Source organism: Oncorhynchus nerka, linkage group LG8, assembly GCF_034236695.1.
Source record: "Oncorhynchus nerka isolate Pitt River linkage group LG8, Oner_Uvic_2.0, whole genome shotgun sequence".
NCBI lineage: Eukaryota > Metazoa > Chordata > Actinopteri > Salmoniformes > Salmonidae > Oncorhynchus > Oncorhynchus nerka.
The window spans coordinates 11049987-11076386 of NC_088403.1; the positions used below are offsets into that span (position 1 = coordinate 11049987).

At 48.1% G+C, this 26400-nt stretch overlaps 1 protein-coding gene and 1 long non-coding RNA gene across 5 annotated transcripts in view; one reads left to right on the forward strand and one right to left on the reverse strand.

Moving 5' to 3' along the window:
- The window catches only part of LOC135572848 (uncharacterized), a 124731-nt gene that overhangs the window by 30574 nt on the left and 67757 nt on the right, over window positions 1-26400 (forward strand). The gene's annotated exons all lie outside the window — the stretch shown is intronic.
- Window positions 1-26400, reverse strand: part of LOC135572847 (proline-rich protein 5-like) — an 84900-nt gene that overhangs the window by 23954 nt on the left and 34546 nt on the right. The window contains 4 exon segments of the mRNA XM_065021326.1: window positions 8313-8453; window positions 9601-9692; window positions 15908-15965; window positions 18025-18073. Coding sequence (XP_064877398.1) covers window positions 8313-8453; window positions 9601-9692; window positions 15908-15965; window positions 18025-18073 — 340 coding nt within the window.

The window sequence follows — 26400 nt, forward strand, 5'->3', positions numbered from 1 at the left end:
TCTCTGTTCTCTCCTCTCTCTTGGTCCTGTTCTCTGTTCTGTCCTCTCTCTTGGTCCTGTTCTCTGTTCTCTCCTCTCTCTTTGTCATGTTCTCAGTTCTCTTGGTCCTGTTCTCTGTTCTCTTGGTCCTGTTCTCTCCTCTCTCTTTGTCATGTTCTCTGTTCTCTTGGTCCTGTTCTCTGTACTCTCCTCTCTCTTGGTCCTGTTCTGTTCTCTTGGTCCTGTTCTATGTTCTCTTGGTCCTGTTCTCTCCTCTCTCTTGGTCCTGTTCTATGTTCTCTTGGTCCTGTTCTCTCCTCTCTCTTGGTCCTGTTCTCTGTTCTCTCCTCTCACTTTGTCATGTTCTCTGTTCTCTTGGTCCTGTTCTCTGTTCTCTCCTCTCGCTTTGTCCTGTTCTCTGTTCTCTCCTCTCACTTTGTCATGTTCTCTGTTCTCTTGGTCCTGTTCTCTGTTCTCTCCTCTCACTTTGTCATGTTCTCTGTTCTCTTGGTCCTGTTCTCTGTTCTCTCCTCTCACTTTGTCATGTTCTCTGTTCTCTTGGTCCTGTTCTCTGTTCTCTCCTCTCACTTTGTCCTGTTCTCTGTTCTCTTGGTCCTGTTCTCTGTTCCTGCTTACCACTGAGAGATGATCTGGTCTGGCATCATGCTAACCACTTAGAAATGAGATTATCCAGATAACTGCACATAACTCAGCCCAATATGACAGATGTCTTACTTCGTATGCAGTTACTATTTTATAGTGATGTTGATGTGGAATTATAGAAGATAGTCTGAAGCATGGAGCAAAAAAGTCCCACGTCTCTGCCAGGGAATCCAGTAGCTTCTGACCTGGGGGCAACCAGGAAGTCAAAACAACCAGTAGCTTCTGACCTGGGGACAACCAGGAAGTCAAAACAACCAGTAGCTTCTGACCCGGTGGCAACCAGGAAGTCAAAACAACCAGTAGCTTCTGACCCGGTGGCAACCAGGAAGTCAAAACAACCAATAGCTTCTGACCAGGAGGCAACCAGGAAGTCAAAACAACCAATAGCTTCTGACCAGGAGGCAACCAGGAAGTCAAAACAACCAGTAGCTTCTGATCCGGTGGCAACCAGGAAGTCAAAACAACCAGTAGCTTCTGACCCGGTGGCAACCAGGAAGTCAAAACAACCAATAGCTTCTGACCAGGAGGCAACCAGGAAGTCAAAACAACCAATAGCTTCTGACCAGGAGGCAACCAGGAAGTCAAAACAACCAGTAGCTTCTGACCAGGAGGCAACCAGGAAGTCAAAACAACCAATAGCTTCTGACCAGGAGGCAACCAGGAAGTCAAAACAACCAATAGCTTCTGACCAGGAGGCAACCAGGAAGTCAAAACAACCAATAGCTTCTGACCAGGGGACAACCAGGAAGTCAAAACAACCAATAGCTTCTGACCTGGGGGCAACCAGGAAGTCAAAACAACCAGTAGCTTCTGACCTGGGGACAACCAGGAAGTCAAAACAACCAATCCTTAAAAACGTCTACAGCTGCACCACAGAGAGCATCTTGACTGGCTGCATCACTGCTTGGTATGGCAACAGCTTGGCATCCGATCACAAGGCTCTACAGAGGGTAATGCTCCACAGAGGGCAATGCTCTACAGAGGGCAATGCTCCACAGAGGGTAATGCTCCACAGAGGGTAGTGCTCCACAGAGGGTAGTGCTCCACAGAGGGCAATGCTCTACAGAGGGTAATGCTCCACAGAGGGTAATACTCTACAGAGGGTAGTGCTCTATAGAGGGTGATGCTCTACAGATGGTGATGCTCTATAGAGGGTAATGCTCTACAGAGGGTAGTGCTCTACAGAGGGTAAGGCTCTACAGAGGGTAGTGCTCTACAGAGGGTAATGCATACGGCCCAGTACATCACTGAGGCTGAGCTCCCTGCCATCCAGGACGTGTCAGAGGAAGATCCTAACAATGGTCAGACTCCAGCCACCCAAGTCAAACTATTTGCTCTGCTACCGCACGGCAAGTGGTGCCAATGAACCAAGTCTGGAACCAACAGGACCCTGAGCAGCTTCTACCTCCAAGCCATAAGACTGATAAATAGTAAACCAAATAGCTACCTGGAATATCGGCATTGACCCTTTTTGCACTATTCAATTCAATTCAATTCAATTCAATTCAATAGACTTTATTGACATGGGAAGTTAAATGACATTGTCACAGTGTACATATAACATAAATGGTGGGACCAACAGCAATAATAATAGTAGTGGAAATGGGATTCCCATTAACAGCAACAATATTAATGAGAACAACAACACATTAAAGCAATAGCAGTAGACCAGTCTCAACCTGACTGAGAAGACACTTGACCTGGCAGTAGACCAGTCTCAACCTGACTGAGAAGACACTTGACCTGGCAGTAGACCAGTCTCAACCTGACTGAGAAGACACATGACCTGGCAGTAGACCAGTCTCAACCTGACTGAGAAGACACATGACCTGGCAGTAGACCAGTCTCAACCTGACTGAGAAGACACATGACATGGCAGTAGACCAGTCTCAACCTGACTGAGAAGACACATGACCTGGCAGTAGACCAGTCTCAACCTGACTGAGAAGAGACATGACATGGCAGTAGACCAGTCTCAACCTGACTGAGAAGACACATGACCTGGTAGTAGACCAGTCTCAACCTGACTGAGAAGACACATGACATGGCAGTAGACCAGTCTCAACCTGACTGAGAAGACACATGACATGGCAGTAGACCAGTCTCAACCTGACTGAGAAGACACATGACATGGTATACGAAAGCCAAAACAACTGAATGGGAAATATTATTGACATTACATTGCTCTTTTTGCTGGCTGTCCCTCAGGCTGTGGCAGGAGGACACATAGCTGGCTGCCAAAACTGCACATATTGGCTTTTTATATTTTATAGTTAAATATATTTTATAGTTTCAAATTCTTTGTACTGAATGTTAATTTTGGGAAAGAACTATTATCTTAGATCTGAGTATTTGCCAGTGTAATAGGAAATGCAGTTCTGTCTCTACCTCTCCCCTGGAGCAGAGTGAGCACAGCCTGTCCTCTCTGGGCAGCCAGGTTTGTCTGTGACGACTGGTCTCTATAGCCAGACTGTCCTCTCTGGGCAGCCAGGTTTGTCTGTGACGACCGGTCTCTATAGCCAGACTGTCCTCTCTGGGCAGCCAGGTTTGTCTGTGACGACTGGTCTCTATAGCCAGACTGTCCTCTCTGGGCAGCCAGGTTTGTCTGTGACGACTGGTCTCTATAGCCAGCCTGTCCTCTCTGGGCAGCCAGGTTTGTCTGTGACGACCGGTCTCTATAGCCAGACTGTCCTCTCTGGGCAGTCAGGTTTGTCTGTGAGACCGGTCTCTATAGCCAGCCTGTCCTCTCTGGGCAGTCAGGTTTGTCTGTGAGACCGGTCTCTATAGCCAGACTGTCCTCTCTGGGCAGCCAGGTTTGTCTGTGAGACCGGTCTCTATAGCCAGACTGTCCTCTCTGGGCAGCCAGGTTTATCTGTGACGACTGGTCTCTATAGCCAGACTGTCCTCTCTGGGCAGCCAGGTTTGTCTGTGATGATCGGTCTCTATAGCCAGACTGTCCTCTCTGGGCAGCCAGGTTTGTCTGTGACGACCGGTCTCTATAGCCAGACTGTCCTCTCTGGGCAGCCAGGTTTGTCTGTGACGACCAGTCTCTATAGCCAGACTGTCCTCTCTGGGCAGCCAGTGACGACTGGTCTCTATAGCCAGACTGTCCTCTCTGGGCAGCCAGGTTTATCTGTGACGACTGGTCTCTATAGCTAGACTGTGTTCACTGAATCTGTACCTAGTCAATGTTTTCCTTAGTTTTCTATCAGTCACAGTGGTCAGATAGTCTGCCACCATGTTCTGTCTGAAGCATTGAAGTTTACTTTGATTTTTTTGTGGTGTCTTTCCAATAGGTGATGTATTTTTATTTTTGCTTTGTGATGATTTGGTTGGGCCAGATTTTCTGAGTGCTGTTCTGAGGCTCTATGGGGTTGGTTTGGGTTGGTGAACTGAGCCTCAGAACCAGCTGGCTGAGGGCTGTCCTGAGGCTCTATGGGGTTGGTTTGGGTTGGTGAACTGAGCCTCAGAACCAGCTGGCTGAGTGCTGTCCTGAGGCTCTAAGGGGTTGGTTTGGGTTGGTGAACTGAGCCTCAGAACCAGCTGGCTGAGTGCTGTCCTGAGGCTCTATGGGGTTGGTTTGGGTTGGTGAACTGAGCCTCAGAACCAGCTGGCTGAGTGCTGTCCTGAGGCTCTATGGGGTTGGTTTGGGTTGGTGAACTGAGCCTCAGAACCAGCTGGCTGAGTGCTGTCCTGAGGCTCTATGGGGTTGGTTTGGGTTGGTGAACTGAGCCTCAGAACCAGCTGGCTGAGGGGACTCTTCTCTTGTTTCATCTCTTGACACTGTGTGATGGAATGTTTTGGGGTCACTTGTTTTTAGATGGTTGGAAAATGTGATGTCTCTTTTCTCTATTTGAATGAGGAGGGGGCTTTGGTCCAATTCTGCTCTACATGCGTTATTTGGAGTTTTTCTTTGCACTTGCAACACAGTCTGGCAAAACTCTGCATGCAGTATTTCAATTGGATGTTTGTCCCATTTGGTGAATGAATGATTAGATGTTGGACCCCGTTCACTGCCATATAGAGCAACTGGTTCAACAACTGATGAGCTTTTTGTTGTTGCCAGATTTTAATGTTCCTTTTAATGGCATAGAAGGCTCTTCTTGCTTTGTCTCTCAGCTCCTTCACAGCCAGGTGAACGCTTCCTGTGTTGCTGATATTTAGTCCTAGATATGTGTAGGTTTTGGTGGGTTCTAATAGAACTGTGTCCAAATATAATGTCTATTTTTCATCCTGATTTCCAGACCTTTTTTAAAATATCATTATATTCAGTTTTTTTTTTTAGAGCCCAGGTCTGACAGAACCTGTGATTAACGGTCAGAGCCCAGGTCTGACAGAACCTGTGATTAACGGTCAGAGCCCAGGTCTGACAGAACCTGTGGTTAACGGTCAGAGCCCAGGTCTGACAGAACCTGTGATTAACGGTCAGAGCCCAGGTCTGACAGAACCTGTGATTAACGGTCAGAGCCCAGGTCTGACAGAACCTGTGATTAACGATCAGAGCCCAGGTCTGACAGAACCTGTGGTTAACGGTCAGAGCCCAGGTCTGACAGAACCTGTGATTAACGGTCAGAGCCCAGGTCTGACAGAACCTGTGGTTAACGGTCAGAGCCCAGGTCTGACAGAACCTGTGGTTAACGGTCAGAGCCCAGGTCTGACAGAACCTGTGATTAACGGTCAGAGCCCAGGTCTGACAGAACCTGTGATTAACGGTCAGAGCCCAGGTCTGACAGAACCTGTGATTAACGGTCAGAACCTGTGGTTAACGGTCAGAGCCCAGGTCTGACAGAACCTGTGATTAACGGTCAGAACCTGTGGTTAACGGTCAGAGCCCAGGTCTGACAGAACCTGTGATTAACGGTCAGAGCCCAGGTCTGACAGAACCTGTGATTAACAGTCAGAGCCCAGGTCTGACAGAACCTGTGGTTAACAGTCAGAGCCCAGGTCTGACAGAACCTGTGGTTAACGGTCAGAGCCCAGGTCTGACAGAACCTGTGGTTAACGGTCAGAGCCCAGGTCTGACAGAACCTGTGGTTAACGGTCAGAGCCCAGGTCTGACAGAACCTGTGGTTAACGGTCAGAGTCCAGGTCTGACAGAACCTGTGGTTAACGGTCAGAGCCCAGGTCTGACAGAACCTGTGATTAACGGTCAGAGTCCAGGTCTGACAGAACCTGTGATTAACGGTCAGAGTCCAGGTCTGACAGAACCTGTGCAGATGATCTAGGTGCTGCTGTACCTCCTCCTTAGTGGGAGACAGCAGCACCAGGTCATCTGCGTACAGCAGACACTTGATTTCAGTGTTGTGTAGGGTGATACCAGGTGCTGCCGATTCTTCTAATGTTTTTGCCAATTCATTAATGTAGATGTTAAATAGTGTTGGACATATTGGGCTGCCCTGTTTCACTCCACGTCCCTGAGAGAAGATGTCTGTTTGCTTGTTGCCAATTTTAACAGCACATTTGTTTTTAGTGTACACTGATTAAATAACATCATATGTTTTCCCTCCAATACCACTATCTATTAGTTTATTTTTTTAAAAGACCTTTGTGCCAAATTGAATCAAATGTTTTCTTGAAGTCTATAAAAGTAGATTGTGCCTTGGTTTACTTGTTGGTCAATTAGAGTGTGAAGGGTGGAAATGTGGTCTGTTGTAATGATCATTTAAAAAAAATACAATCTGGCTTCTGCTCAGGACGTTGTGTTCATCAAGGAAATGGTGTCGTCTGCTATTTATGGTACTGCAGAGAATTTAACTCTTTGGACTCATCACAGGAGCTGCTGCTACTGTTTATGATCTATCCGGTTGCCTAGTCACTTTATCCCTACCTATATCTACCTCAATTACCTCGTACCCCTGCACATCAACTCAGTACTGGTACCCCGTGTATACAGCCAAGTTATTACCTCGTACCCCTGCACATCAACTCAGTACTGGTACCCCGTGTATACAGTCAAGTTATTACCTCGTACCCCTGCACATCAACTCAGTACTGGTACCCCGTGTATATAGTCAAGTTATTACCTCGTACCCCTGCACATCAACTCAGTACTGGTACCTCGTGTATACAGTCAAGTCATTACCTCGTACCCCTGCACATCAACTCAGTACTGGTACCTCGTGTATACAGTCAAGTCATTACCTCGTACCCCTGCACATCAACTCAATACTGGTACCCCGTGTATATAGTCAAGTTATTACATCGTACCCCAGCACATCAACTCAGTACTGGTACCCCGTGTATATAGTCAAGTTATTACCTCGTACCCCTGCACATCAACTCAGTACTGGTACCCCGTGTATATAGTCAAGTTATTACCTCGTACCCCAGCACATCAACTCAATACTGGTACCTCGTGTATATAGTCAAGTCATTACCTCGTACCCCTGCACGTCAACTCAGTACTCATACCTCGTGTATATAGTCAAGTTATTACCTCGTACCCCTGCACGTCAACTCAGTACTCGTACCTCGTGTATATAGTCAAGTCATTACCTCGTACCCCTGCACATCAACTCAGTACTGGTACCCCGTGTATATAGTCAAGTCATTACCTCGTACCCCTGCACATTAACTCAGTACTGGTACCCCGTGTATATAGTCAAGTTATTACCTCGTACCCCTGCACATCAACTCAGTACTCGTACCTCGTGTATATAGTCAAGTCATTACCTCGTACCCCTGCACGTCAACTCAATACTGGTACCCCGTGTATATAGTCAAGTCATTACCTCGTACCCCTGCACATTAACTCAGTACTGGTACCCCGTGTATATAGTCAAGTTATTACCTCGTACCCCTGCACATCAACTCAGTACTCGTACCTCGTGTATATAGTCAAGTCATTACCTCGTACCCCTGCACGTCAACTCAGTACTGGTACCTCGTGTATATAGTCAAGTTATTACCTCGTACCCCTGCACATTAACTCAGTACTCGTACCTCGTGTATATAGTCAAGTCATTGCCTCGTACCCCTGCACGTCAACTCAGTACTGGTACCTCGTGTATATAGTCAAGTTATTACCTCGTACCCCTGCACATTAACTCAGTACTCGTACCTCGTGTATATAGTCAAGTCATCACCTCGTACCCCTGCACGTCAACTCAGTACTGGTACCTCGTGTATATAGTCAAGTTATTACCTCGTACCCCTGCACATTAACTCAGTACTCGTACCTCGTGTATATAGTCAAGTCATTACCTCGTACCCCTGCACGTCAACTCAGTACTGGTACCTCGTGTATATAGTCAAGTTATTACCTCGTACCCCTGCACATCAACTTAGTACTCGTACCTCGTGTATATAGTCAAGTTATTACCTCGTACCCCTGCACATCAACTTAGTACTCGTACCTCGTGTATACAGTCAAGTTATCGTTACTCATTATCGTTATTCCTTGTGTTATTATCTTTTCTATATGTTTCTCTCTACATTGTTGGGAAGGGCCCGTCAGTAAGCATTTCATTGTTAGTCTACACCTGTTGTTTACCATGTGACAAATAACATTTGATTTGAGTCCTTATGTGTGTGTCTGAGTGCACGCCTCTGTACGTGTTTGACTGTGTGTGTGTGTGTGTGTGTATGCCTCTGTACGTGTGTGTGTGTGTGTGTGTGTGTGTGTGTGTGTGTGTGTGTGTGTGTGTGTGTGTGTGTGTGTGCCTCCCTACCTGCAGTACCAGTAACATCTGTATGATAGAGGGGGGGACACGGGCGCGGGGGCGGGACAAGGCGTCCTCCAGCTTGATATTCAGAGTGATAATGCTCCTGAAGTGAAGCAGGGCCAGCTGCCGCACCGACGGCTCCTTACCCTGGTGGAGATTACGCACAGAGATTACACACAGAGATTACACACAGAGACATGCACACACATAGAAACACATGGAGAGAGAGACACAGAGCGAGACAGACACACACCTACACACAGAGATTACACACAGAGACTACACACACATAGAAACACATGGAGAGAGAGACACATACAGAGACAGACACACACCTACACACAGAGATTACACACAGAGATTACACACAGAGACATGCACACACATAGAAACGCATGGAGAGAGACACACAGAGAGAGAGAGAGAGAGAGAGAGAGAGAGAGAGAGAGACACACAGAAACACAGAAACACACAGAGAGAGAGAGAGAGAGAGAGAGAGAGACACACCTACACACAGAGACACAGAGAGAGAAAGAGAGAGAGAGATAGACACACACCTACACACAGAAACACACACACAGAGAGAGAGAGAGAGAGAGAGACACACACACCTACACACAGAGACACAGAGAGAGAGAGAGAGAGAGAGAGAGAGAGAGAGAGAGAGAGAGAGAGAGAGACACACACACACCATGCTTAGGGCCACTCAACATTCTATTGTATGTTGAAATGCTTTTGGAAAATCTATCAAATTCTCCTAATTTGATTTGGAAAGCTCTGTTGTGTAAGAATGTGCACTGGACTGTTCACAAAATAACTTACTGTTCAAGTGGCTAGTGTATGTTGCTTTTTAGTTGTCTGAGTACAACGGAAACACTACAGGGAGAAGTAACCAGTGCTTGACTTGGGCAGGAGTTCACCGGAGCGGATCACCAGCACCTCACATGTTCTACTGCTGGAGCTGCTGCTACTGAATATAGACAGTACTGACACACACAATGACTAACTGTACCTGTACTGGGTAGAAGATAGCCTCACATGTTCTACTGCTGGAGCTGCTGCTACTGAATATAGACAGTACTGACACACACAATGACTAACTGTACCTGTACTGGGTAGAAGATAGCCTCACATGTTCTACTGCTGGAGCTGCTGCAACTAAACATAGACAGTACTGACACACAACATGACTAACTGTACCTGTACTGGGTAGAAGATAGCCTCACATGTTCTACTGCTGGAGCTGCTGCAACTAAACATAGACAGTACTGACACACAACATGACTAACTGTACCTGTACTGGGTAGAAGATAGCCTGAAGCATGGACAGAACATCACAGAAGAAGAAGTCCCACGTCTCTGCCAAGGAGTCCAATAGCTTCTGACCTGGAGACAACCAGGGAGTCAAAATAACCAATCAGAAAGTAGCAATGGTGCTAATTAGCATGGACTCAAAAAAAGTGTGAATGTTCTATGTTGTAATTTCTCATGGTTTGTCACAGATACAGATCCTGAAAACCACAAACACCAGCAGAGAGATGCATCAACACCCCCTCTCTCACACATCAACACCCCCTCTCTCACACATCAACACCCCCTCTCTCACACATCAACACCCCCTCTCTCACACATCAACACCCCCTCCCTCACACATCAACACCCCCTCCCTCACACATCAACACCCCCTCTCTCACACATCAACACCCCCTCTCTCACATATCAACACCCCTCTCTCACACATCAACACCCCTCTCTCACATATCAACACCCCTCTCTCACACATCAACACCCCCTCTCTCACATATCAACATCCCCTCTCTCACACATCAACACCCCCTCTCTCACATATCAACACCCCATCAACACCCCCTCTCACACATCAACACATCAACACCCCCTCTCTCACACATCAACACCCCCTCTCTCACACATCAACACCCCTCTCTCACACATCAACACCCCTCTCTCACATATCAACACCCCCCTCTCACATATCAACACCCCTCTCTCACACATCAACACCCCCTCCCTCACACATCAACACCCCATCTCTCACACATCAACACCCCTCTCTCACACATCAACACCCCCTCCTCACACATCAACACCCCCTCCTCTCACACATCAACACCCCTCCCTCACACATCAACACCCCCTCCTCACACATCAACACCCCCTCCCTCACACATCAACACCCCCTCCCTCACACATCAACACCCCTCCCCCTCACCCTCTCTCACACATCAACACCCCCTCTCTCACACATCAACACCCCTCTCTCACACATCAACACCCCTCTCTCACACATCAACACCCCTCTCTCACATATCAACACCCCCTCTCTCACACATCAACACCCCCTCTCTCACACATCAACACCCCTCTCTCACACATCAACACCCTCTCTCACACATCAACACCCCCTCTCTCACACATCAACACCCCTCTCTCACACATCAACACCCCCTCTCTCACACATCAACACCCCCTCTCTCACACATCAACACCCCTCCTCACACATCAACACCCCCTCCCTACACACACATCAACACCCCCTCCTCACACATCAACACCCCCTCTCTCACACATCAACACCCCCTCTCACACATCAACACCCCCTCTCTCACACATCAACACCCCCTCTCTCACATATCAACACTCTCTCACATATCAACACCCCCTCTCTCACACATCAACACCCCTCTCTCACACATCAACACCCCTCTCTCACACATCAACACCCCTCTCTCTCATCAACACCCCCTCCCTCACACATCAACACCCCCTCCCTCACACATCAACACCCCCTCCCTCACACATCAACACCCCCTCTCTCACACATCAACACCCCCTCCCTCACACATCAACACCCTCACTCTCACACATCAATACCCCCTCCCTCACACATCAACACCCCCTCCCTCACACATCAACACCCCTCTCTCACACATCAACACCCCTCCCTCACACATCAACACCCCATCTCTCACACATCAACACCCCCTCTCTCACACATCACACCCCCTCTCTCACACATCAACACCCCTCCTCTCACATCAACACCCCCTCCCTCACACATCAACACCCCCTCCCTCACACATCAACACCCCTCCCTCACATCAACACCCCTCCCTCACACATCAACACCCCTCTCTCACATATCAACACCCCCTCTCTCACACATCAACACCCCCTCTCTCACATATCAACACCCCCTCTCTCATCAACACCCCCTCTCTCACACATCAACACCCCCTCTCTCACATATCAACACCCCTTCTCTCACACATCAACACCCCTCTCTCACACATCACACCCCCTCTCTCACATATCAACACCCCCTCTCTCACACATCAACACCCCTCTCTCACACATCAACACACCCTCTCTCACACATCAACACCCCCTCTCTCACACATCAACACCCCCCTCTCACACATCAACACCCCCTCTCTCACACATCAACACCCCCTCCCTCACACATCAACACCCCCTCCCTCACACATCAACACCCCCCCTCACACATCAACACCCCTCTCACACATCAACACCCCTCCTCACACATCAACACCCCTCTCTCACACATCAACACCCCCTCCTCACACATCAACACCCTCTCTCTCACACATCAAACCCCCTCCCTCACACATCAACACCCCCTCCCTCACACATCAACACCCCCTCTCTCACACATCAACACCCCTCTCTCACACATCAACACCCCATCTCTCACACATCAACACCCCTCCCTCACACATCAACACCCCCTCTCTCACACATCAACACCCCCTCCCTCACACATCAACACCCCCTCCCTCACACATCAACACCCCCTCTCTCACACATCAACACCCCTCCCTCACACATCAACACCCCCTCTCTCACACATCAACACCCCCTCTCTCACACATCAACACCCCCTCCCTCACACATCAATACCCCTCCTCACACATCAACACCCCCTCTCTCACACATCAACACCCCCTCCCTCACACATCAACATCCTCTCTCACACATCAATACCCCTCCCTCACACATCAACACCCCTCTCTCACACATCAACACCCCCTCTCTCACACATCAACACCCCCTCCCTCACACATCAACACCCCCTCTCACACATCAACACCCCCTCTCTCACACATCAACACCCCCTCCTCACACATCAACACCCCATCTCTCACACATCAACACCCCCTCCCTCACACATCAACACCCTCTCTCACACATCAACACCCCTCCCTCACACATCAACACCCCCTCTCTCACACATCAACACCCCCTCCCTCACACATCAACACCCCTCTCTCACACATCAACACCCTCCTCACACATCAACACATCAACACCCCTCTCTCACACATCAACACCCTCTCTCTCACACATCAACACCCTCCCTCACACATCAACACCCCCTCTCACACATCAACACCCCCTCACACATCAACAGCCTCACACATCAACACCCCCTCTCTCAACACACATCAACACCCCTCCCCTCACACATCAACACCCCCTCTCTCACACATCAACACCCCCTCTCTCACACATCAACACCCCTCCCTCACACATCAATACCCCTCCCTCACACATCAACACCCCTCCCTCACATCAACACCCCCTCTCTCACATATCATCAACTCACATATCAACACCCCCTCCTCACACATCAACACCCCCTCTCTCACACATCAACACCCCTCTCTCACATATCAACACCCCTCTCTCACACATCAACACCCCTCCCTCACACATCAACACCCCCTCACATATCAACACCCCTCTCTCACACATCAACACCCCCTCTCTCACACATCAACACCCCTCTCTCACACATCAACACCCCCTCTCTCACACATCAACACCCCTCTCTCACATATCAACACCCCTCTCTCACACATCAACACCCCTCTCTCACACATCAACACCCCTCCCTCACACATCAACACCCCTCTCTCACATATCAACACCCCTCTCTCACACATCAACACACCCTCCCTCACACATCAACACCCCCTCACACATCAACACCCTCCCTCACACATCAACACCCCCTCTCTCACACATCAACACCCCCTCCCTCACACATCAACACCCCCTCCCTCACACATCAACACCCCCTCCCTCACACATCAACACCCCCTCCCTCACACATCAACACCTCCCCTCCCTCAACACACCCCCCCTCACACATCAACACCCCCTCCTCACACATCAACACCCCCTCTCACACATCACCCCTCCCTCACACATCAACACCCCCTCACACATCACACACATCAACACCCCCTCCCTCACACATCAACACCCCATCTCTCACACATCAACACCCTCACACATCAACACCCCTCTCTCCCACCCCCTCCTCACACATCAACACCCCCTCCCATCAACACATCAACACATCCCCCCTCCTCTCACATCAACACCCCTCTCTCACACATCAACACCCCTCCCTCACACATCAATACCCTCCTCACACATCAACACCCCTCCCTCACATCAACACCCCTCTCTCACACATCAACACCCCCTCCCTCACACATCAACACCCCCTCTCTCACACATCAACACCCCCTCCCTCACACATCAATACCCCCTCCCTCACACATCAATACCCCCTCCCTCACACATCAACACACCCTCTCTCACACACTGAGATCTGAGACCTGCTTGTGGCAGAGGGAATCAGTTAGCTGTTTCTGAGCAGTGCTGCCAAATGGCACAGTGGTGTGGGCCGCTGGGTCACGTTGGCGAGGAGTGGCTGGGTCACGGGGGTGGGGACGGCTGGGTCACGGGGGTGGGGACGGCTGGGTCACGGTGGCGGGGACGGCTGGGTCACGGTGGCGGGGACGGCTGGGTCACGGTGGCGGGGACGGCTGGGTCACGGTGGCGGGGACGGCTGGGTCACGGTGGCGGGGACGGCTGGGTCACGGTGGCAGGGAGCGGCTGGGTCACGGGGGCGGGGACGGCTGGGTCACGGTGGCGGGGAGCGGCTGGGTCACGGGGGCGGGGACGGCTGGGTCACGGTGGCGGGGAGCGGCTGGGTCACGGTGGCGGGGACGGCTGGGTCACGGTGGCGGGGACGGCTGGGTCACGGTGGCGGGGACGGCTGGGTCACGGTGGCAGGGAGCGGCTGGGTCACGGCTGGAGCAGAGGGCTACTGGGTTCAAGTCCTTTTGAAAGGGTTCTATTGTAAGAAGCTGACTGACACCAGACGAGGAACCGAAGAGAGGCAGTAAAGGGAGGGAGGAAGGATAGGAGGGTGAGGGACGAGGCCTGGTTCAAAGTCTTCAACAATGTCAAATCTCCCATCTGGTTGTGGTCTGAGGTCTGTGACGTTAGTAACACTTCCTGTCTGGTCGCCATGACAATAGCACTTCGGCAGAAATAAGCTGTGTACTTGATGTCAGGGTCAGGTGGTTTGAGCATCTTCACCACTTGACTATACCTCAACAGAGACGATAATGGGCCACAATAGGCTACATCATGACAAACCAATACTTCAAACAGTACTGTGACAGTACTTCAAACAGTACTGTGACAGTACTTCAAACAATGCTATAACAGTACTTCAAACAGTACTACGACAGTACTTCAAACAGTTTTTCAACAGTATTTCAAACAGTACTACGACAGTACTTCAAACAGTACTACGACAGTACTTCAAACAGTACTACGACAGTACTTCAAACAGTACTACGACAGTACTTCAAACAGTACTACGACAGTACTTCAAACAGCACCACGACAGTACTTCAAACAGCACTAAGACAGTACTTCAAACAGCACTACAACAGTACTTCAAACAGTACCACGACAGTACTTCAAACAGTACTACGACAGTACTTCAAACAGTACTACGACAGTACTTCAAACAACACTACGACAGTACTTCAAACAGTACTACGACAGTACTTCAAACAGTACTATGACAGTACTTCAAACAGTACTACAACAGTACTTCAAACAGTACCACGACAGTACTTCAAACAGTACTACGACAGTACTTCAAACAGTACTACGACAGTACTTCAAACAACACTACGACAGTACTTCAAACAACACTACGACAGTACTTCAAACAGCACTACGACAGTACTTCAAACAGTACCACGACAGTACTTCAAACAGTACTACGACAGTACTTCAAACAACACTACAACAGTACTTCAAACAGTACTACGACAGTACTTCAAACAACACTACGACAGTACTTCAAACAACACTACGACAGTACTTCAAACAGCACTACGACAGTACTTCAAACAGTAGTATGACAGTACTTCAAGCAGTACTATGACAGTACTTCAAACAGTACTATGACAGTACTTCAAGCAGCACTACGACAGTACTTCAAACAGTACTATGACAGTACTTCAAGCAGTACTATGACAGTACTTCAAACAGTACTACAAACAGTACTACGACAGTACTTCAAACAGTACTACGACAGTACTTCAAACAGTACTACGACAGTACTTCAAACAGTACTACGACAGTACTTCAAACAGTACTACGACAGTACTTCAAACAGTACTACGACAGTACTTCAAACAGTACTACATCTTTATTGTATTAGTAAGTAATATGATTCATACCTTCATAGAAACGCATTTTGTCCCTCAGTATCACCATTCCCTTTGTCAGCAGCTGATTCTGCAGAGGAAAGAAAACAAGGATTCACATTCTACGACCAGGACTTTAAAAAATATATATATTAAGAGTAATGTTAGTAATATCAGAGTAATGTTAGTACTATCAGAGTAACGTTAGTACTATCAGAGTAACGTTAATATCAGAGTAACGTTAATATCAGAGTAACGTTAGTAATATCAGAGTAACGTTAGTAATATCAGAGTAACGTTAGTACTATCAGAGTAACGTTAATATCAGAGTAACGTTAATATCAGAGTAACGTTAGTAATATCAGAGTAACGTTAGTAATATCAGAGTAACGTTAGTACTATCAGAGTAATGTTAATATCAGAGTAATGTTAGTACTATCAGAGTAACGTTAATATCAGAGTAACGTTAATATCAGAGTAACGTTGGTAATATCAGAGTAACGCTGGTAATATCAGAGTAATGCTGGTAATATCAGAGTAACGCTGGTAATATCAGAGTAACGCTGGTAATATCAGAGTAACGCTGGTAATATCAGAGTAACGCTGGTAATATCAGAGTAATGTTAGTAATATCAGAGTAATGTTAATAATATCAGAGTAATGTTAATATCAGAGTAATGTTAGTAATATCAGAGTAATGTTAGTAATATCAGAGTAACGCTGGTAATATCAGAGTAACGCTGGTAATATCAGAGTAACGCTGGTAATATCAGAGTAATGCTGGTAATATCAGAGTAATGCTGGTAATATCAGAGTAATGTTGGTAATATCAGAGTAATGTTAATAATATCAGAGTAATGTTAATAATATCAGAGTAATGTTAGTAATATCAGAGTAATGTTAGTAATATCAGAGTAATGTTAATATCAGAGTAATGTTAGTAATATCAGAGTAATGTTAATATCAGAGTAATGTTAATATCAGAGTAATGCTGGTAATATCAGAGTAATGTTAGTAATATCAGAGTAATGTTAGTAATATCAGAGTAATGTTAATATCAGAGTAATGTTAGTAATATCAGAGTAATGTTAATATCAGAGTAATGTTAATATCAGAGTAATGTTAATATCAGAGTAATGTTAATATCAGAGTAATGTTAGTAATATCAGAGTAATGTTAATATCAGAGTAATGTTAATACCAGAGTAATGTTAATACCAGAGTAATGTTAATATCAGAGTAATGTTAATATCAGAGTAACGCTGGTAATATCAGAGTAATATTGGTAATATCAGAGTAATGCCAGTAATATCAGAGTAACGTTAATATCAGAGTAACGCTGGTAATATCAGAGTAATATTGGTAATATCAGAGTAATGCCAGTAATATCAGAGTAATGTTAATAATACAAGAGTAATGTTAGTAACGCCAGAGTAATGTTAGTAATATCAGAGTAACGTTGGTAATATCAGAGTAAGGTTAATATCAGAGTAAGGTTAATATCAGAGTAAGGTTAATATCAGAGTAATGTTAATATCAGAGTAATGTTAATATCAGAGTAATGCTGGTAATATCAGAGTAATGCTGGTAATATCAGAGTAATGCTGGTAATATCAGAGTAATGTTAATATCAGAGTAATGTTAATATCAGAGTAATGTTAATATCAGAGTAACGTTAATATCAGAGTAATGTTAATATCAGAGTAATGTTAATATCAGAGTAAGGTTAATATCAGAGTAATGCTGGTAATATCAGAGTAATATCAGAGTAATGTTAATATCAGAGTAATGTTAATATCAGAGTAATGTTAATATCAGAGTAACGTTAATATCAGAGTAACGTTAATATCAGAGTAACGTTAATATCAGAGTAACGTTAATATCAGAGTAACGTTAATATCAGAGTAATGTTAGTAATATCAGAGTAAGGTTAATATCAGAGTAACGTTAATATCAGAGTAATGTTAGTAATATCAGAGTAAGGTTAATATCAGAGTAATGTTAATATCAGAGTAATGTTAGTAATATCAGAGTAACGCTGGTAATATCAGAGTAATGTTAATATCAGAGTAATGTTAATATCAGAGTAATGTTAGTAATATCAGAGTAAGGTTAATATCAGTGCTGAGGTGCAGAGAGACAGTCTCTTACCTGGAGGTATTCAGTGAAGAAAGAGCCCAGCTCCGTCTTCAGTAGTTGCCTAGAAGAAAACAGCAGTTTAACATTCTGAACTGGGTGGACACACAGAAGTAGAGGCTAGACACACTATGCCACATTGTTCCTGTCTCCTTCTCTTTCAACACTTTCCTCACCCTTCTCACTGCCTCTCTCTCTTTCCTCACCCTTCTCACTGCCTCTCTTCCCTCACCCTTCTCACTGCCTCTCTCTCTTTCCTCACTGCCTCTCTCTTCCCTCACCCTTCTCACTGCCTCTCTTCCTTCCCTCACCCTTCTCACTGCCTCTCTTCCCTCACCCTTCTCACTGCCTCTCTCTCTTCCCTCACCCTTCTCACTGCCTCTCTCTATTTCCTCACCATTCTCACTGCCTCTCTCTCTTTCCTCACCCTTCTCACTGCCTCTCTCTCTTTCCTCACCCTTCTCACTGCCTCTCTTCCCTCACCCTTCTCACTGCCTCCCTCTCTTTCCTCACTGCCTCTCTTCCCTCACCCTTCTCACTGCCTCCCTCTCTTTCCTCACCCTTCTCACTGCCTCCCTCTCTTTCCTCACTGCCTCTCTTCCCTCACCCTTCTCACTGCCTCTCTCTCTTCCCTCACCCTTCTCACTGCCTCTCTCTCTTCCCTCACCCTTCTCACTGCCTCTCTTCCCTCAGCCTTCTCACTGCTTCTCTCTCTTCCCTCACCCTTCTCACTGCCTCTCTTTCCTCACCCTTCTCACTGCCTCTCTTCCCTCACCCTTCTCACTGCCTCTCTCTCTTCCCTCACCCTTCTCACTGCCTCTCTCTCTTCCCTCACTCTTCTCACTGCCTCTCTTTCCTCACCCTTCTCACTGCCTCTCTCTCTTCCCTCACCCTTCTCACTGCCTCTCTTCCCTCACCCTTCTCACTGCCTCTCTTCCCTGACTCTTCTCACTGCCTCTCTTCCCTCACCCTTCTCACTGCCTCTCTTCCCTCACTCTTCTCACTGCCTCTCTTCCCTCACCCTTCTCACTGCCTCTCTTTCCTCACCCTTCTCACTGCCTCTCTCTTCCCTCACCCTTCTCACTGCCTCTCTCTTCCCTCACCCTTCTCACTGCCTCTCTTCCTTCCCTCACCCTTCTCACTGCCTCTCTTCCCTCACCCTTCTCACTGCCTCTCTTCCCTCACCCTTCTCACTGCCTCTCTTCCCTCACCCTTCTCACTGCCTCTCTATCTTCCCTCACCCTTCTCACCCTCATGCCACCACATGTCACCCCTCTGTGCCCTTTCCCACCCCTAAACCCACATGTCACCCCTCTGTGCCCTTTCCCACCCCTAAACCCACATGTCACCCCTCTGTGCCCTTTCCCACCCCTAAGCCCACATGTCACTCCTCTGTGCCCTTTCCCACCCCTAAGCCCACATGTCACTCCTCTGTGCCCTTTCCCACCCCTAAGCCCACATGTCACTCCTCTGTGCCCTTTCCCACCCCTAAACCCACATGTCACTCCTCTGTGCCCTTTCCCACCCCTAAACCCACATGTCACTCCTCTGTGCCCTTTCCCACCCCTAAACCCACATGCCACTCCTCTGTGCCCTTTCCCACCCCTAAGCCCACATGTCACTCCTCTGTGCCCTTTCCCACCCCTAAGCCCACATGTCACTCCTCTGTGCCCTTTCCCACCCCTAAGCCCTCATGTCACTCCTCTGTGCCCTTTCCCCCCCCTAAACCCACATGGCACTCCTCTGTGCCCTTTCCCACCCCTAAGCCCACATGTCACTCCTCTGTGCCCTTTCCCACCCCTAAGCCCACTCGCTCAGCCCAGTGACAACACCAACACCTTACTTGCTCTATGAACACTGTGTGGTACCTGACTTATTCAAAGTTAGGGAAATGGAGGATGTATTGGTCAAAGCCAAGGCATATCTACACACTGAGTTTACAAAACATTAAGAACATCTGCTCTTTGCATGACAGACTGACCAGGTGAATCCAGGTGAAAGATATGATCCCTTATTGATGTCAGTTGTTAAATCCACTTCAATCAGTGTAGATGGAGGGGAGGAGACAGGTTAAAGAAGGAGTTTTAAGCCTTGAGACACGGTTTGTGTGTGTCATTCAGAGGGTGAATGGGCAAGACAAAAGGTTTAAGTGCCTTTGAACGGGGTCTGGTAGTAGGTGCCAGGAGCACCGCTTTGTGTCACGCTCCTTCAGTTTCTAGTGACACAGCTGTGGGAAGCATTGGAGTCAACATGAGCCAGCCTCCCTGTGGAACGCTTTCGACACCTTGTAGAGTCCATGCCACAATGAATTGAATGCTGTTCTGAGGGCAAAAGGGGGTGCAATGCAATATTAGGAAAGCGTTCTTAATGTTTTGTCCACTCAGTGTAGATTCCTAAACAGGTCCTCTGGCAGTGGTGGAAAAAGTACCTAATTATCATACTGTAATAAAGGTAAAGATACCTTAATAGAAAATGGCTCAAGTAAAAGTGAAATTCACCCAGTAAAATACTACAGCAGGTAGCCTAGTGGAGGGGCAGGGTAGCCTAGTGGAGCGGCAGGGTAGCCTAGTGGAGCGGCAGGGTAGCCTAGTGGAGCGGCAGGGTAGCCTAGTGGAGGGCAGGGTAGCCTAGTGGAGCGGCAGGGTAGCCTAGTGGAGCGGCAGTGGAGCGGCAGGGTAGCCTAGTGGGAGGCAGGGTAGCCTAGTGGAGCGGCAGGGTAGCCTAGTGGAGCGGCAGGGTAGCCTAGTGGGCCTAGTGGAGCGGCAGGGTAGCCTAGTGGAGCGGCAGGGTAGCCTAGTGGAGCGGCAGGGTAGCCTAGTGGAGCGGCAGGGTAGCCTAGTGGAGCCTAGTGGAGGGGCAGGGTAGCCTAGTGGAGCGGCAGGGAGCGGCAGTGGAGCGGCAGGGTAGGTGGAGCAGGGTAGCCTAGTGGAGCGGCAGGGTAGCCTAGTGGGGAAGCAGGGTAGCCTAGTGGAGCGGCAGGGTAGCCTAGTGGTGGAGCGGCAGGGTAGAGCGGCAGGGTAGCCTAGTGGGGAGGCAGGGAGCCTAGTGGGCGGCAGGGTAGCCTAGTGGAGGGCAGGGTAGCCTAGTGGAGCGGCAGGGTAGCCTAGTGGAGCGGCAGGGTAGCCTAGTGGAGCGGCAGGGTAGCCTAGTGGAGCGGCAGGGTAGCCTAGTGGCAGCGTAGCAGGGTAGCCTAGTGGAGCGGCAGGGTAGCCTAGTGGGGAAGCAGGGTAGCCTAGTGGAGCGGCAGGGTAGCCTAGTGGAGCGGCAGGGTAGCCTAGTGGAGCGGCAGGGTAGCCTAGTGGAGCGGCAGGGTAGCCTAGTGGGAGGGTAGCCTAGTGGGGCGGCAGGGTAGCCTAGTGGAGCGGCGGGGGTAGCCTAGTGGAGCGGCGGGGTAGCCTAGTGGAGCGGGGGGGTAGCCTAGTGGAGCGGCAGGGTAGCCTAGTGGAGCGGCGGGGTAGCCAGGTGGAGCGGGGGGGTAGCCTAGTGGAGCGGCAGGGTAGCCTAGTGGAGCGGCAGGGTAGCCTAGTGGAGCGGCAGGGTAGCCTAGTGGAGCGGCAGGGTAGCCTAGTGGAGCGGCAGGGTAGCCTAGTGGAGCGGCAGGGTAGCCTAGTGGTTAGAGCGTTGGACTAGTAACTGGAAGGTTGCAAGTTCAAACCCCCGAGCTGACAAGGTACAAATCTGTTGTTCTGCCCCTGAACAGGTAGTTATCCCACTGTTCCTAGGCCGTCATTGAAAATAAGAATTTGTTCTTAACTGACTTGCCTGGTTAAATAAAGGTAAAATAAAAAACATGAGTAAAAGTCTACAAGTATTTGTATTTGTTTTTTATCAAAAGTAAATGTATAAATCATTTAAAATCCCTGATATTAAGCAAAGCAGACAGCACCATTATTATTATTTTAAATGTACAGATAGCCAGGTGCAGACTCCAACACTCAGACATCATTTACAGATAGCCAGGTGCAGACTCCAACACTCAGACATCATTTACAGATAGCCAGGTGCAGACTCCAACACTCAGACATCATTTACAGATAGCCAGGTGCAGACTCCAACACTCAGACATCATGTACAGATAGCCAGGGACACACTCCAACACTCAGACATCATGTACAGATAGCCAGGGACACACTCCAACACTCAGACATCATGTACAGATAGCCAGGGACACACTCCAACACTCAGACATCATTTACAGATAGCCAGGTGCAGACTCCAACACTCAGACATCATGTACAGATAGCCAGGGACACACTCCAACACTCAGACATCATTTACAGATAGCCAGGTGCAGACTCCAACACTCAGACATCATGTACAGATAGCCAGCGACACACTCCAACACTCAGACATCATGTACAGATAGCCAGGGACACACTCCAACACTCAGACATCATTTACAGATAGCCAGGGACACACTCCAACACTCAGACATCATGTACAGATAGCCAGGGACACACTCCAACACTCAGACATAATGTACAGATAGCCAGGGACACACTCCAACACTCAGACATCATTTACAGATAGCCAGGTGCAGACTCCAACACTCAGACATCATGTACAGATAGCCAGGGACACACTCCAACATCATGTACAGATAGACAGAGGCACACTCCAACACTCAGACATCATGTACAGATAGCCAGGGACACACTCCAACACTCAGACATCATTTACAGATAGACAGAGGCACACTCCAACACTCAGACATCATTTACAGATAGCCAGGGACACACTCCAACACTCAGACATCATTTACAGATAGCCAGGGACACACTCCAACACTCAGACATCATTTACAGATAGCCAGATGCAGACTCCAACACTCAGACATCATGTACAGATAGCCAGGTGCAGACTCCAACACTCACAGATAGCCAGGGACACACTCCAACGCCAGGGACACACTCCAACACTCAGACATCATTTACAAATGAAGCATGTGTATTTATTGAGTCCACCAGATCAGAGGCAGTAGGGATGAACATGGATGTTCTCTTGATAAGTGTGTGAATTGGACCATTTTCCTGTCCTGCTAAGCATTCAAAATGTAACGAGTACTTTGGGTGGCAGGGAAAATGTATGGAGTAAAAAGTACATTATTTGCTTTCGGGAATGTAGTGAAGTAAAAGTTGTCATAAATATAAATAGTAAAGTACAGATACCTCAAAAACGACGTAAGTAGTACTCTAAAGTATTTTTACTTAAGTACTTTACACCACTGTCCTGTGGTAGACTGGAGAGTAAGACAGGTACTTCCTTTTTCACATCCCGTAACGAGAAGGTCACAGGGCTCCTCATAACCACACAGGAAATGACCCATCATGTCTGGTACAGCAGCAACTGTATATAATCTGACTGGAAGACAGCATATAGAGTCATGTCCAACAGCCTAGTTACTCAGCTGACTGGAAGACAGGGTATAGAGTCATGTCCAACAGCCTAGTTACTCAGCTGACTGGAAGACAGGGTATAGAGTCATGTCCAACAGCCTAGTTACTCAGCTGACTGGAAGACAGGGTATAGAGTCATGTCCAACAGCCTAGTTACTCAGCTGACTGGAAGACAGCGTATAGAGTCATGTCCAACAGCCTAGTTACTCAGCTGACTGGAAGACAGGGTATAGAGGCATGTCCAACAGCCTAGTTACTCAGCTGACTGGAAGACAGGGTATAGAGTCATGTCCAACAGCCTAGTTACTCAGCTGACTGGAAGACAGGGTATAGAGTCATGTCCAACAGCCTAGTTACTCAGCTGACTGGAAGACAGGGTATAGAGTCATGTCCAACAGCCTAGTTACTCAGCTGACTGGAAGACAGGGTATAGAGTCATGTCCAACAGCCTAGTTACTCAGCTGACTGGAAGACAGGGTATAGAGTCATGTCCAACAGCCTAGTTACCCAGCTGACTGGAAGACAGCGTATAGAGTCATGTCCAACAGCCTAGTTACTCAGCTGACTGGAAGACAGCGTATAGAGTCATGTCCAACAGCCTAGTTACTCAGCTGACTGGAAGACAGGGTATACAGTCATGTCCAACAGCCTAGTTACTCAGCTGACTGGAAGACAGGGTATAGAGTCATGTCCAACAGCCTAGTTACTCAGCTGACTGGAAGACAGGGTATAGAGTCATGTCCAACAGCCTAGTTACTCAGCTGACTGGAAGACAGCGTATAGAGTCATGTCCAACAGCCTAGTTACTCAGCTGACTGGAAGACAGGGTATAGAGTCATGTCCAACAGCCTAGTTACTCAGCTGACTGGAAGACAGGTTATAGAGTCATGTCCAACAGCCTAGTTACTCAGCTGACTGGAAGACAGGGTATAGAGGCATGTCCAACAGCCTAGTTACTCAGCTGACTGGAAGACAGCGTATAGAGTCATGTCCAACAGCCTAGTTACTCAGCTGACTGGAAGACAGGGTATAGAGTCATGTCCAACAGCCTAGTTACTCAGCTGACTGGAAGACAGCGTATAGAGTCATGTCCAACAGCCTAGTTACTCAGCTGACTGGAAGACAGGGTATACAGTCATGTCCAACAGCCTAGTTACTCAGCTGACTGGAAGACAGGGTATAGAGTCATGTCCAACAGCCTAGTTACTCAGCTGACTGGAAGACAGGGTATAGAGTCATGTCCAACAGCCTAGTTACTCAGCTGACTGGAAGACAGCGTATAGAGTCATGTCCAACAGCCTAGTTACTCAGCTGACTGGAAGACAGCGTATAGAGTCATGTCCAACAGCCTAGTTACTCAGCTGACTGGAAGACAGGGTATACAGTCATGTCCAACAGCCTAGTTACTCAGCTGACTGGAAGACAGGGTATAGAGTCATGTCCAACAGCCTAGTTACTCAGCTGACTGGAAGACAGGGTATAGAGTCATGTCCAACAGCCTAGTTACTCAGCTGACTGGAAGACAGCGTATAGAGTCATGTCCAACATCCTAGTTACTCAGCTGACTGGAAGACAGGGTATAGAGTCATGTCCAACAGCCTAGTTACTCAGCTGACTGGAAGACAGGGTATAGAGTCATGTCCAACAGCCTAGTTACTCAGCTGACTGGAAGACAGGTTATAGAGTCATGTCCAACAGCCTAGTTACTCAGCTGACTGGAAGACAGGGTATAGAGGCATGTCCAACAGCCTAGTTACTCAGCTGACTGGAAGACAGCGTATAGAGTCATGTCCAACAGCCTAGTTACTCAGCTGACTGGAAGACAGGGTATAGAGTCATGTCCAACAGCCTAGTTACTCAGCTGACTGGAAGACAGCGTATAGAGTCATGTCCAACAGCCTAGTTACTCAGCTGACTGGAAGACAGGGTATACAGTCATGTCCAACAGCCTAGTTACTCAGCTGACTGGAAGACAGGGTATAGAGTCATGTCCAACAGCCTAGTTACTCAGCTGACTGGAAGACAGGGTATAGAGTCATGTCCAACAGCCTAGTTACTCAGCTGACTGGAAGACAGCGTATAGAGTCATGTCCAACAGCCTAGTTACTCAGCTGACTGGAAGACAGCGTATAGAGTCATGTCCAACAGCCTAGTTACTCAGCTGACTGGAAGACAGGGTATACAGTCATGTCCAACAGCCTAGTTACTCAGCTGACTGGAAGACAGGGTATAGAGTCATGTCCAACAGCCTAGTTACTCAGCTGACTGGAAGACAGGGTATAGAGTCATGTCCAACAGCCTAGTTACTCAGCTGACTGGAAGACAGCGTATAGAGTCATGTCCAACATCCTAGTTACTCAGCTGACTGGAAGACAGGGTATAGAGTCATGTCCAACAGCCTAGTTACTCAGCTGACTGGAAGACAGGGTATAGAGTCATGTCCAACAGCCTAGTTACTCAGCTGACTGGAAGACAGCGTATAGAGTCATGTCCAACAGCCTAGTTACTCAGCTGACTGGAAGACAGCGTATAGAGTCATGTCCAACAGCCTAGTTACTCAGCTGACTGGAAGACAGCGTATAGAGTCATGTCCAACAGCCTAGTTACTCAGCTGACTGGAAGACAGGGTATAGAGTCATGTCCAACAGCCTAGTTACTCAGCTGACTGGAAGACAGGGTATAGAGTCATGTTCAACAGCCTAGTTACTCAGCTGACTGGAAGACAGGGTATAGAGTCATGTCCAACAGCCTAGTTACTCAGCTGACTGGAAGACAGGGTATAGAGTCATGTCCAACAGCCTAGTTACTCAGCTGACTGGAAGACAGCGTATAGAGTCATGTCCAACAGCCTAGTTACTCAGCTGACTGGAAGACAGCGTATAGAGTCATGTCCAACAGCCTAGTTACTCAGCTGACTGGAAGACAGCGTATAGAGTCATGTCCAACAGCCTAGTTACTCAGCTGACTGGAAGACAGCGTATAGAGTCATGTCCAA